The 14145-nt window shown below is 36.1% G+C and overlaps 1 protein-coding gene across 2 annotated transcripts; it reads left to right on the top strand.

Annotated features, from left to right (window-relative positions):
* The first annotated feature begins 4445 nt into the window (after window positions 1-4445).
* LOC148877081 (aureusidin synthase-like) lies at window positions 4446-9016 on the top strand. Of its 2 annotated transcripts, XM_088952600.1 has the most exons (3): window positions 4446-4715; window positions 7018-7163; window positions 7239-9016. In XM_088952600.1, exons 2-3 carry the CDS (start codon window positions 7150-7152, stop codon window positions 8875-8877), a joined length of 1653 nt encoding a protein of 550 aa, XP_088808726.1. In that variant the 5' UTR covers window positions 4446-4715; window positions 7018-7149; the 3' UTR covers window positions 8878-9016. The 2 variants fall into 2 exon arrangements, with proteins under 2 accessions (XP_088808726.1, XP_088808716.1); XM_088952590.1 differs by lacking the exon at window positions 7018-7163 and having other exon boundaries at window positions 4447-4715.
* The last annotated feature ends 5129 nt before the right edge of the window (window positions 9017-14145 follow it).

Raw genomic sequence — 14145 nt, 5'->3', positions numbered from 1 at the left:
GGGGTTAAATTTATGGCTACTCTTATTTACTTTTGTTTAAGGGACAAATTTACTTTTAAACTGTCTATGGATGGTGAATATTCAGAGTCTCCAGCAGGTTTATTGTTTTGAAAATTCTCTGGGTTCTTCAAAAGATCCTAATTATATAATATATAATACATATTGTAATATTTGAAAAGGTAAAATCATAAAATAAATATAGCTTAAAATGTTTCTTTTTTCTTTTCATCAATGAAAGGTCATATTTACCAAACATTGATATCAACCTCTTTTTATTGACAACGTAACCTAACTTAAGATAAATAAAAAACCAGGAATTGGTGTAGAAATATTTGACTAAAATCCAATTTAGAGATATATCAACACAATAGAAAATATGAGAATGGTTCGATGGTGAGAGGATCGGAACCTCATGTATTTGTAATAGTCCAAGCAATTACAGTTTGAGTGAAATACATTGAGGTATTTGGATACAACTAACTCTTGATAAGATAAAGAGAGATAAGATTAAGATGAGGAGAGAGTGATGATAACAAGAGAAGATAACAGATCGTGTTAGGACTGTTAATCATTATCCAATACGCTCCCTCAAGTGAAATGTCCGAGAAGGACATGAAGTTTGGATTATAGAGTAGCAAAGTGAGCACCACTAATTGGTTTGGTTAAAAGGTCGGCGACCTGATCTCTAGAGGAAATAAATTAGAGAGAAAGAGAGAGAGTTTGAGTACTAGATCCCGTAAGAAGTGAAAGTCAACCTCAACATGTTGAGTACGTGCACGAAAGGCCAAATGAGTGGCAAGATACGTGGCATCAATATTATCACACCAAATGACAAGCACATGAGCTAACGAATGACCCAAATCTTCCAATAGGACCGAACCCAAAGAACCTCTATGGAGGCATTAGCACAAGCCAAAAATTCAGATTCAGTACTTGACCGGGCAATAGTGGGTTGCTTCTTAGAACTCCAAGCAATAAAATTATGTCCCAAGTAAATGAGAAAAGCACCAGTAGACCGTTGATCATCAGGGTAACCAACCCAGTCAGCATCCAAAAAAGCCTAAAGAAAGAAAGGAACTGAGGTGGAGTAGAAATAAAAACCATGATCCCTTGTATGTTTGGGATATCGTAAAATACGTTTAACAACTAGCCAATGATCAGATGTAGGAGAGTGGAGAAATTAGCATACTTTATTGATAGAGAATGAGATATTAGGGCGAGTAATAGGAAGATATTGTAAAGCTCTAACAATGCTCCAATATTCTAAGGAATTTGAGATAGCAACACCATTGAACTTAGAGAGTTTAGAGTTCATAGCCATAAGAGAAGTGAGAGGTTTGGCTTTGGTCACGTTGGCATGCTATAAGAGATCTAAGATATACCTCTACTAAGTAAGAATAATCTCATTCGGTTGTGTCATGATCTCCATTCCAAGAAAGAAATGTGTTGGACCAAGATCTTTCAGAGAGAAAGTACGTTTCAAAGTAGAGACCAGATCATTAATTGCAAACGGAGAGGAACCGGTAAGAAGAATATCATTGACACAGATTATCATATATAAGGTAACTGATCCCTTGGTGTATATAAATAATGATGGATCGACTAAAGACATCTAAAAACCTAAGCGAAGGAGCTGGGAGCTAAGACGTGAATATCATGCACGTGGAGCTTTTCGAAGGCCGTACAAGGCCTTAGTAAGTTTACAGGCATGATCAGGAGCAGATGGATCCTCATAAACATACTTATTTAAAAATGCATTGTCAAAGTCCAATTGTCAAAAGGCCATCCAAGAGCAATGGAAAAGGGCTAGAATAGTTCAAATGGTAACCGGTTTGACCACAGGACTGAAGGTGTCAATGAAGTCAACCCTGGGAACCTGACTGAACCCTTGCGCAACTAGACATGCTTTGCACCGATCAATAGACCCATCAACACACCATTTTACTTTGTACTCATTTGGTGCTAACAACATGCATATGAGATTGGTAAGGTACTAAGGTCTACGTGCCATTGGAAACAAGAGAATTAAATTCACGTGACATCGCTTCTTGCCAACATGGCTCAGTAATGGATTTAGATAAACAAGTGGGCTCACGAAGATCATCATGAAGTGTAGCGAGCAATGCTTTAGGAACTAGATAGCGTGAAGCACTATGAGATTGAGCCGGAAGAGAGTCAGTGAGAGAACGAGTCTACATGGGATGAGTAAGAGCAGATGGTACCTATACCGGATGAGTAGAGTCGAGCAAATCTTGAAGAAGTTGAGTATGCCTCGGTGGAGAAAAGTGGAAACACTACCTAAAATAGGACTAGTGTCAGTTTGAGAGGCTGTTGGCAAAGTCGATGGGTTAGTCGATGGCGATGGCATAGAGATAGGTGGTGATGGTACAAAAACTAGTGGTGATAGCGGAACAGATAGAGTAATGCAAGTGTAATCATTGGAGGCTAGAGGAGGAGAAGGAATACCTAGAAATGAAGATTCATCGAAGACGACATGTCGAGCAATGTAAACTCGTCCAGAAGGAGGGTGGAAGCATCTGTACCCCTTGTGAGAGGAGCTATGCCTAATGAAGATGCACCATTGGGACTAGAAAACAATTTTGTTGCGACTGTATGGGCAAAGCAGGGGGATAACACACACGTCCGAAGATGCGAAGCATAGTGTAATCTAGACGAAGAAGACCAAATAATGCCTCAAAAGGAGACTGTCCATGTAGCACTTTGGTAGGCATCCTATTAATTAGAAAGACCGAAGTAGAAATTGCATCATCCTAGAAGGTGAAAGGAAGGGTTGAGGTAGCCAATAGAGATGGGGTAGACTCAATGATGTGATGGTGCTTCCATCAACGATGCCATTTTGCTCATGTGTATGCAGGCATGCAAGACGATGCATAACACTTTGTTTGGCTAGAAAAGTCGAGACATGCCTGTACTCCCCTCCCCAGTCAGACTGTAAATATTTAATTTTCTTCTCAAATAACACTTCTACATGTTTCTTGAATTTAATAAAAATATAAAAAAACATCAGATTTTTTCTCATCAAGAACAACCAAGTAAACTTACTAAAATCATCAAGAAATTACAAAATATTTATAACCATTGTTGGATGAAATGGGGGCGGGGCCCCACACATCTGAGTAGATTAACTTTAAGGGATCATTGGACTGGTTGGAAGAAGAAGAAAAATGAAACTTATGACTCTCTCCTAACTGGTAAGCATTGCTAGCAAAAGACAATAGACCAAATTGAGAAATGACTTATTGGACTACACAGAAAGAAGGATGCATGGGTCACTGATGCCAACCATGAACTGACGTACATTCACGTACAAAAGCTTGTATAAAAATCTTGAGTTTAGATCTTTCACATACGTATGGTAATGATCCATTGACGAAGAACTAGTACCAATCACGGTCCATATTTTCTTGTAAAGGTGTTAAATTGATGAATACGGTCGACGTATACGTGTGATATGTTTTCATCAAATCGAATGCGTGGATGTGAACAAAATTTGACTATCTAATAAATTCAAAGGTACATAAAGAGAAGTGTTGGAGAGATACTTCCATTAAATATTTAAATATAGATGTAGAGTATGTACGTAATCAACTTGCCCAAGTCTCATAAATTTGTTCAACTGATGATTCGGGTGGAAAGTGGAAACCAGCTGTTTAACACTAGCTCAGATTTTTCCTAGCTCAGCTGTTCTGCCAAAGTTTTCTGATGAAGCCTTTCGCGTTGAAAGTAATTTAATTTTTGATAAATTTTGATTATTGTCATACGTGTATAATTTCGATTTATTGATGGATTGTTTTTTCCGATGTCATATCTTTTACCTATTCATGATGGTGGCACGGCAGGTTTTTCCGCGGGGAAAATTGCTTTTTGAATGGTCTGCGGTCGTACTTATGAAATTAAGACAATGTGACAATCAAAATTTATTAGCGTTAAAACAAGCAACGACTAACAACCCGTTTGAAAGGGCTTATTATATACAGGGAGAATGACCCTGTTATCACTCGTGAGTTTTGACTTTTGGTTTCATCCAAATATCCATTTATGACCGAAAGGCCTTTTGTTTGGAAAGATTTTTTAATAGCTTTGACAGTTAAGAGTAGGACCTGACTTTTCTACCGATGCATATATAAGAGTAGGACCTTTTTATCTAATTCTAAACCCTGACTTTGCTACATTTTGTTTCATTTTTGAATTAATGTACAAAAGTTAAAAAAAAAAGAAAAAGGATAATGAGATCCTCTGGGTGATGGTAATTATCAAATTGAAGGGCGAAGACTCAGTCCAGTTCATTGCTTGGAGAACAGGTTTGTTAAAAGCAGCTTCGTGGTAGCCATGCATGTTCCAAAATTTCAACGCAGAGACCGTGGAAATATTCTAGGCCAGACTTTAGAATCACTTGTTTTTCTTTCGTTTCTCTTATATATAGACATCCAAAGGGCCGGGAAGCCTATTATTGCTATCTGGTTCTCATCTGAGCAAAATAGCCTTCTATATTAGAGTGAGGTGAGAATTATTTAAACAGAGAAACTGATTTGAAGTAGTAGTGCATGCATGGTTGAACTGGATCGAAGCATTTAGCTTTGGCTTTCCGTAGCCATGGATGCAAGGAATTGGGTTTCCGTGGTTCTATTCACCTTAGCTTTTACTGGATTCTACGCCATCATATTGCTTCCATACTCCTCCAATGGAGTGCTTGGGTATGTTCTTCTCTCTCTCCACTCTCCCCCAGTATATATTAGTATCGTCTTTTGATTTATTGGAGTCCAAAAGTTAATATATATATATATATATATATTTGTTATGTAATCGAATTAATTTTTCGATCCCTTTAAGTTAGCCTCTTTGGGCAGGCATCCCAAGGCTGATGACTCTAGCTCCCATCTTGAAAACCGTAAAGAGTAAGGCATTTGTTAGTTTGAAAAGATTTTTTTTTTCAGAAAAAAGTGTTTGGTTCATATCAATATTTTCTCATTCTATCCATTATTTTTCATTCTTATCTATTTTAGAATTTCATCTTGTGTAATAATAAAAAAGAATGAGTTGAACCAAACATGGCCTAATTCATTATATGACTGTATGGCACATGTATCCTTCTATTTGTATAAATATCCATGCACATACAAATATACATTCTATAAGACGCCAATCACAGTCTCACAGAAGAATTGGAAATATATGAAAAGAGTAATAAAAAAAAAAGTGCAGGAGAATAGTACATCTCACCCAGACTGTTATCTCCTGCACCGTTCGAATTCTTAAATGAGAGAATGGATGAATATGATACCGAGAGATCCAATCAAGGGATGGGTATTATATCAGGAAACACACGTTTAGCAATTTGATCAATCCAAACCACATCTATGCATTTTAATGAATTTTTATTGGTTAGTTTAGGCTTTAATGATAGGCATCAGGTGTAAAAAAGGATATTGGATTAGCTGTTCGTACGCTGTGGAACCAATAATAAACTTCCATGCCACTCATAAAATTTATGGGGCTCACAATCATTCAACCTCACAGCGTGGGTTCTATTTAATTATTTTAGGGATTTTTAACCTGTACTCCACCTAGAATTCAGATTTGAATTGCAGACCTACAACGGTTCAAATTTATGAACAATTTCAATTATAATGCCCATACCCACTCATGAATTGATATCAATTCTGAGCTGGCACCTACCCTCAACTGTACGATAGAATTAGGATTTTAATAATAACTAAATGGTAAAATCCCCTTTATTTTATATCATTGGTGTTAAGCATGATCATTTGTTCCACAGCCTGTTGTACAATCAAAGCCTTCAACCAATCTAAATCAGTAGGAGAAGATGGGACTGGTTGGAAAATCAAGGTTAATCCTATGAGCATCCTTCTCCTTCCTTGTAGAATTTTGACATGACCTCTCCACTAGGGGTGCAAGTTGGTGGGCAGGCTGGACTGGGTTTTAGTTTAATCATGTTCAATCCTAAGAATTGGGTCTAAAGTCGAATTCCAGTCTGACCCCAAGGGCCAAGATCGAACTATCCAACCCAAGAATAGTCTGTATTACAACTTCTGCCTAGCTGATCCAAACGGTAAAAATCGATATTCGTATGTGTGCATGCATAAATATATACATATGTGTGTATGATTTATTTAAAAGATTATATATGCATATATATACATGCAATTATGTGTCTATATATATGATCAGGCCAGTCTCGGATTTTGGGTTTGGACGATCTAAACATCAAGCCTGAACCCAGCCCGAAAAATTAGAAAGGCAAAAATTTTGACTTAAGCCCAATTTAAGGAATGAAAATCCAAGTCAACCCATGTAAAATTATAAAACTGCATCAAGGCTAGGATTGGGCCAACCCAGGTAGCAGGCTTGCAGCCATACTCTCCACCACAAATTGTCATTTCATCTCTTTCTAAATCAATATCAATGGCATCTGGGTACGGAACTTTTTATGCTAAAGTCGTACACTAATGAATAAGAATCGATACATAGCGTGGTCTTGGTTGGTTTACTTCTCATTCTCGTGTTTGTGAGTTTGATCAATTAGAACCACTCCGTAAATGTTTTTTTAAATCTCATCAGTTAGTGTACACTTGCAATGGACGAAAGAAGCCATAAAATTCAATGGAAGAAAAAGTGAACGAAGTAAACGGTAGAGTTCAGTTAAAAAAGGTGTTTTTTTTTTTCCTGTACTCAAACACTTTCTATTAATCACACAGACTTTAAGCAAGCCGTAAATGGAAATTAAGACTACGAGGGGTGATTAACCGATTATGAGCTGGGCTGGGCCCAGGCCGGGCTTAGCACCTATGATAACGCTAGAACCCGGCCCGGGTCTATGCAAGCCTAGGCTGAACTTTGAGCCTATAGCACTAAATACATTATATTTGATATATAATAATTTATGTTATAATGTATGTAATATAACCTATTATATATAATATAAAATAAAATATATACATAAATGCGTATATATTCTGATTTCTGATTTCTGAGCAGAAAACAAAGCCCAGCCCAAAAACAAAAACAAGCATGGTAGGACATGGCCCTACCAATTCCCCCTCAGGCCTCAAGGCCCTCAACTCTCGGTTTTCTGTCTACATATTTTCTATGAAGCCAAACACAGCATAAATGGTCATTTATAGGTAAAGCATTTACTTGGGTCCCTTGGATTTTCTGCTCAACAAATTAAAGATTTGCCTTGGGTGTTCACTGTTCAGGGAACTAAGGAGCCTCATCCCAGACATACTAACCGCATGGCACTCCACCGCCCCCAAAGCGTTGCAGGAGGAAACAGCTGGCCGCGTCATTCTGAGTCCCAATCTAACAACTTGCCATCAATCCCTCTCAGATGCCGATGTGCCGGTCTATTGTTGCCCCCCGAAACGTGAGTCTGAGGAGGCCTTTATTGATTTCCAGTTCCCTGACCCTTCTTCATTAACTCTTCGAATTCGCCGGCCTGCTCACCTGGTCGACGACGACTATATTGCCAAGTATAACAAGGCTTTATCCATCATGAAATCACTCCCCTATGAAGACCCTCGCAACTTCATGCGACAGGCAAACATGCACTGTATCTATTGTACAGGGGCCTACAACCAACAACACTCCAACTCTCTCCTCAAGATCCACAGGTCCTGGCTTTTCTTCCCCTGGCACCGAATGATGCTCTACTTCCATGAGAGGATACTCGCAAGTCTCATTGGAGATGACACCTTTGCTCTGCCTTTTTGGAACTGGGATTCTCCTGCTGGTATGGTCATCCCCAGCATGTACATGAACGGGTCCTTTCGAGATCCAGAACGTGATGCATCTCACCTTCCACCTCAAGTGGCTGATATTGACTTCGATTATGTCGAGAGCGGGCTTGACCCTCAAGACCAGATTGCAACCAACGTCGCCTTCATGTACAACCAAATGGTTTCTGGCGCAAAGAAGACTGAGCTTTTCATGGGTTGCCCCTATAAGCCAGGGGAAGAGGGCTTTTGTGATGGCCCAGGAACAATAGAACTCGCACCCCACAACGCCCTACACACTTGGGTTGGCAGCAACCTGAACCCTGAAAGGGAGAACCTAGGTGCATTCTACTCCGCTGCAAGGGATCCCATCTTCTATGCACATCATTCCAACATTGACCGTCTTTGGGAGGTCTGGAGAGGGCTTCAAGGAGCCAAGGCAGAGATCCATGATCCTGATTGGCTAGACTCCTATTTCTTCTTCCACGATGAAAAGTCGCAGCTTGTCAGAATCAAAATCCGTGATGTCCTTGACATCACGAAGCTTGGGTATGATTTCCAAAAGGTTGATCTCCCTTGGCTGAACGCACGGCCAAAGCCCGCTGTGTCACCCAAGATTGCTCGTTACATGTTGAAAACAAGGGAAGACGACCAGAACGTATTGCCTAGACATACGACGGACAAGGTCGGCTTTAGCTTTGGACCGGAGGGTCGTACCCTAGACACTACTCTAAGAGTCAAGGTCCCTAGGCCCAAGATCCTTAGAACAAAGAAGGAGAAAGAAGAAGAGGAGGAGGTTCTGCTTGTATATGGAATTGATATCAAGAAGGATGTGTACGTCAAATTTGACGTTTATGTTAACGCCATTGACGAGACCAGGATCGGTCCGGAGTCCAGGGAGTTCGCCGGAACATTTGTTAACATGCGGCATGGCGTGAGGTTGGTGATGAATAGGGGAGATGCAACAGTGAAGAGAAAGACCAATCTTAAGTTGGGAATCTCTGAATTGTTGGAAGGCCTGGAAGCAGATGGAGATGAGAGCATCTGGGTGACTTTAGTGCCAAGGGGTGGTACGGGACTGCATATCTCCATTGATGGTATTCGAATCGAATTCATGCGATAGAAGCAAACATAATTAATACATGGAGGAGGACAAATGAGCTCGTTTTAATTTTCCTCCTACTATTCATTTTGAGTTAACTATTACATGTTTTCTATGCGGCAATTTTAGATAATGATAATTCTTTCTTTTTATTTTGGCATTTTGAGTTAACTGTGCACGTATGTTTTCTATCTCGTAATTTTGGATAATGATAATTCTTTCTTTTTGTTTTAGCATTTTGAGTTAACTAGTAAGTGTGCACATCGCAATTTTAGATAATGATAATTCTTTCTTTTTGTTTTGGCATTTTAACTAGTAAGTGTGCATATCTATTTTTATATAGCAATTTTAGATAATGATAATTATTTCTTTTTGTTTTGGCATTTTGAGTTAACTAGTAAGTGTGCATGTACTTAGTATGTGGAAATTCTAGATGATGATGACAATAATAATAATAATAATAATAATAATAATAATAATATATTCAATTTTTTTTTTAATTTTATGTATTTTTTATTTTTTTTGTTTTTTTATTATTAATCAAATGCAGATTGCAAAATCTAAATCTAATTACATAAACACTTCATCTAAATATGACTAAATTAAAAAATAAGTATTTTAGTAATTGTTTTAAAAATCATACCAAACCAGATGGTCGAATCGTTTGGCCCAGGAACTGGTCAGGCCATCAGTTCTATTTTGGCCTTGAATTGCTATTCTACAAAAAGTTGTTGAAATGGTCAAAGAACTATTAGCCTAGATGGTTTAATTGTTAAAATGTTTAACCAGTTAACCATTCTTGGGTTACTTTCAAACTAATTCTATTTTTATTTATTTTAACATAGAAATTAGATAATAAAAAAATTAAAAAAGAAACTTTCGTATCTCATAATTTTGTTTGGTTATTCACAATGGCCAAAATTAGTCAAGTCTTTTAGTTTTTCCATTTTGATTTTGAGCTTTCTCATTTCTTTAACACTTCTTAAGTTGTAACAATAAAAAATTACAACTCCAATAAAAAAACCAAAAATTTGATGTAAGAGATGAGAGACTAAACACCGATCTTATATTAGAAACTTGAGATAAACCAATGAAGCAAGCGATTTAGGATTTTAGAGAGATTTAGATAGAGGAGAGAGATGTATAAAGAGGACAAACAATGTTGTAGCAATGGTGATGATGAATATGGAGATAGCCAGAAGAGGCAATTCCTTCTTCTTCTTCTCAAGGCAAATAGTTTTGCAACAACGAACGTTGAACATGGTGACAACCACCTCATGCAGTGCTTTCTCTTCTTCTTCTTCTTCTTCTTCTTCTTCTTCTTCTTCTTCTTTCTCACTTCTCAACTTTAACTAGTTGCCTCATTTCAAAGTCCAACACTCCCCTCTCAAAATAATGTATATATACATTGGACTTTAACCTAATTCTAATCTAACAATCAAAATAAAAAAGCAAGGTTTTTAAAAATGAACCGAAAACAAAACTGGTCAGGGGACCGATTTCCAATTAAGCGGTTCAACCGCTCAGGTTGAACGATTCGAACTATGATGTCATAAATAAATTAAAAATAAAAATATATTTATAAATAATAAAATATAACATAAAATTAAATAAAGAACAAAAAATACAAAAAATAAAACTATCTAAATACAAAAATAATATAGTACAAAACACATGGAAAATATAAAAATAAAATACAAAAAAAACACAAAAAAAATCAAAAAATACAGAAAAATAAAACTATCTAAATACAAAAGTAACAAAGTACATAACAAATATAAAATACAAAAAAAAGTATAGAAACATTGTCCTCTGTAACAAACTAACAATAAAATAAAAGCAAGAGGATGAGGGAGAATGAGAATGAGAACAAGAATTAGGTAAAAAAAATGGAGAGATGGGAAGGGGAGGAGGAGCAGTGACATTGTTCTTGTTACTCGCGAAGCAGAGTAGATGTGCTCTTTCGAAAACAAAAGCAATTGATTTTTTGAAAGAAAAAGTTAACTTATGTAAAATCGTTGACTGCCACTGCTCCTTATTGCTCCTTGTTGCTGCTAATTACAAGAGGAAGGAAATCCGTCGATGCTCCTTGTTGCCCACCGCCGTAGATGAAGCCCTTTTGAGGAAGGAAATCCGGATGATAGTTGCCGGTCATCGTGATTCACCGTCAGTCGACGTTGGTTGTGGCTACCGCAAGTTGTCAATCGCGTCATCAGAGTATGAGAAGGCTGGAACTTGGAAGGGTAATCGGAGGAGATGAATGGAATTTCTTTTGTTGTTTTTTTTTTTCAAATCAAACAAAAATGAATTTCGTTACCTGCAAATTGCTGCCCAGGTCGAACGACTTAGCAGTTTGAATGCTCAGGTCAGCGGCTTTTTTACTTTTTCAATGGTTATTTACTAAATAATGGTTTATAGTATAACCGGACCTAGGGGCTTAACAGTTATAGGTTTTTCCGGTCCAATCATCTGGTCTGGTCCGGTTTTGAAAACCATGATAAAAAGTTAACATTATATTTTACATCTTACTGGTTTGACCTATTCAAAATGGATAATTGAACCACTGGCCTGGAATTTAAAAGCAAAAGTGGTTCCATTTCTGGGTCATCCTTTAAAACCTTGATTTTAGTTAAAAGAAAATTCCACAATCTTATTCATATTTTAATTTTAGTGTAAATGTAGAATTATAGATGCATTCAATTTTTTCTATAGTTATTTTGTATTTTTGTGTGTAAAAATAATTCTGATATATTACATTCAAGGATTTAAAAATGGACACGATACGCCATATCGGTATTAGCCTTACTTAGCACACAATATGCTATTGGAAGTGTATCGGTCCAATACCATGCAGTATGGATTGATATGTGTGAGCTTTTTATTAAAAATTAAAGACAAATGCACGACTCAAACCTAGGTCTCTGAACAAGGTACAAGCCTTTCTTAAGGAAAACCGTAATCCATTAAGGCAACTTAGTTCTTATATAAATATTTGTAATAAAATAACTTTTATTACATATAGCATCTACATATGTAATTCAAATAAATAATATATTTATGTTCAACAATTTTAATTAAAAATTATAAAGGATAATATTAAAAATTGATATTTTATAAACCAATGGAATAAATAATCTATCAAATCTACATTAAAATCAAAAGATGACTTTTAATCTTAAGAAATTTATGTTAATAAGATATTAATAATAAAATGATTATTTTAGTACTTAAAATTAATATATATTTAAATTATTAATTAATTAATATTTTAATTTACATTACATTAAATAACAACATATTAAACATTTACAAAAATAAAAAATGTTTAGAAAATATTTGAGAGTATAATATTAAATAGAATCTATCAACTCTACTAATGAACATTTATACCAAAAATGGTTTTTAATTAAAAAAAAAACTATAGAAACAAAACTATCAATAATGTAATAATTATATTAGTAATTAAAACCCAATGAGGTTTTTATAATTTTCCCTATTTTTATTTAAAATTTAAATTATTTTTAAATTAATTAAACTATATTTAAAATTAATATTTTTTATTAATACTTGATAAATTTAATTAACTATGTCAAGTTTTTATTCATTTTGTGGAACTTAAATTGGTTTTAGATTAGTAAAAATTAATTATAAAACTAATAATTGTCAAGTTTTAGTATATGGATTGGATGGACCAATCAGACATATTGAATTGGACTAGTCCAGCCCAAAGTATTTATTGGATTGGATTGAACTTGGTCATCTATAATAGATTTATATTGTATTGGGTTGGATAGAACCAATATTTGATCCATTATAGAAAATAAGAATTTAGGTATCAATGGACAAAGTTTGGATTGGAACCAATCTAAATTAAAACCAATTTGAACAAATTTAATGCTCCAAAGTATTCATTGGATTGAATTGGACCTGGTCCATCTATAATGGACTCATATTGGACGAAATTAGATTGGACCAAATCCAGTCCAATTGACACCCTTAGCAGGATAGGTGTAATTGTTCTCTACTTATACATAACATATTAAATGCTATTATTGACAATACCTTCTCATTTTTTTTATTCAAACTCTAACTTTGCTAACTTCGAATCTTGCTGTATACTTCATGCATATCCCTTTGAGTTTCGAAATATGAAAACAGCAATAATGGAAATAATATATTTGTTCTCTTAAAATGTTCATTTAATATATTTTTGTATTTGGAATTTAGATCTATTATTAAAAATGATTTAATAAACAATTAATAGGGCTCGTTTGATTGGTAGTCGGAATCAGAAACGAAGTGGTGCATTTTTGATTCATACAGTAATCGGAATCAGTTGGAATGTAATTGCTTAACAAAGCCACAAAGGTCAAAGCTGTACAATGTAGGGTTACGTGGCATCAGAGAGATAGAACGATTGAAGGCTGATGAGCATGATTTTCAAAACCGGACCGGACCGGATGGTCAGACTGGAAAACCGGTAATCATTCAGCCCTAGGTCTGGTTATACTGTAAACCGTTATTTAATAAATAACCATTAAAAAAGTCAAAAAATTGCTGATCCAGGCGGTTGAACCACTTAACTGTTCAATCCAGGCAGCAGTTTGCGGGTAGCAAAATTCATTTTCATTTGATTTAAAAAAAAAAATCCATTCATGTCCTCCGATTATCCTTCCAAATTCCAGCCCTCTCATACTCCGACAACACAACCGACGACCTATGACAGCCAAGACCGATGACCGGCAGCCATGACCAACGTCAACCAATAGTGGATCACGACGACCGACGAATGTTGTTTGGATTTCCTTCCTCAAAAGGGCTTCATCTACGGCGGTGAGCAACAAGGAGCAGCGGCAGATTTTCTTCATCTTGTAATCAGCAACAACAAGGAGCAGTGGTGGTCGGTGGTTTTGTAGTGGCAACCGGCAATTTTGCAGCGGTGGATTCCCTTGCTCTTGTAATCAGCAGTAAGGAGCTGTGGCAATTGACGATTGGCGATTTTACATAAGATAACTTTTTCTCTCATAAAATCTATTGCTTTTGTTTTCGAAGGAGCACATCTACTCTGCTTGGCAAGCAACGGGAACAGTGTCGTTGCTCCCCTCCCCTTCCCATCTCTCCATCTGTTTTACCTTATTCTTGTTCTCATTCTCATTCTCCCTCGTCCTCTTGCTTTTATTTTGTTGTTTTTTTTATTTTCTCCATCCTTGTTACAAAGAGGATGATCATTGTTAGGCTGTTACAGAGGACAATGTTTCTACACTTTTTTTCTATTTTCATTTGTTATGT

This window comes from Nelumbo lutea, chromosome 1 (assembly GCF_056320005.1).
Source record: "Nelumbo lutea isolate HS-2025 chromosome 1, American lotus-T2T, whole genome shotgun sequence".
NCBI lineage: Eukaryota > Viridiplantae > Streptophyta > Magnoliopsida > Proteales > Nelumbonaceae > Nelumbo > Nelumbo lutea.
Note: the sequence above shows the minus strand (reverse complement) of the source record. Positions and strands in the feature narration are given on the sequence as shown.

What these genes read in the sequence shown, in the direction of transcription:
- LOC148877081 (XM_088952590.1), top strand. Translation starts at nt 4,615, where the DNA reads ATGGATGCAAGGAATTGGGTTTCCGTGGTTCTATTCACCTTAGCTTTT. An exon ending in TCCTCCAATGGAGTGCTTGG is followed by an intron (nt 4,716 to 7,238) that starts GTATGTTCTTCT and finishes TTCACTGTTCAG; the next exon opens with GGAACTAAGGAGCCTCATCC.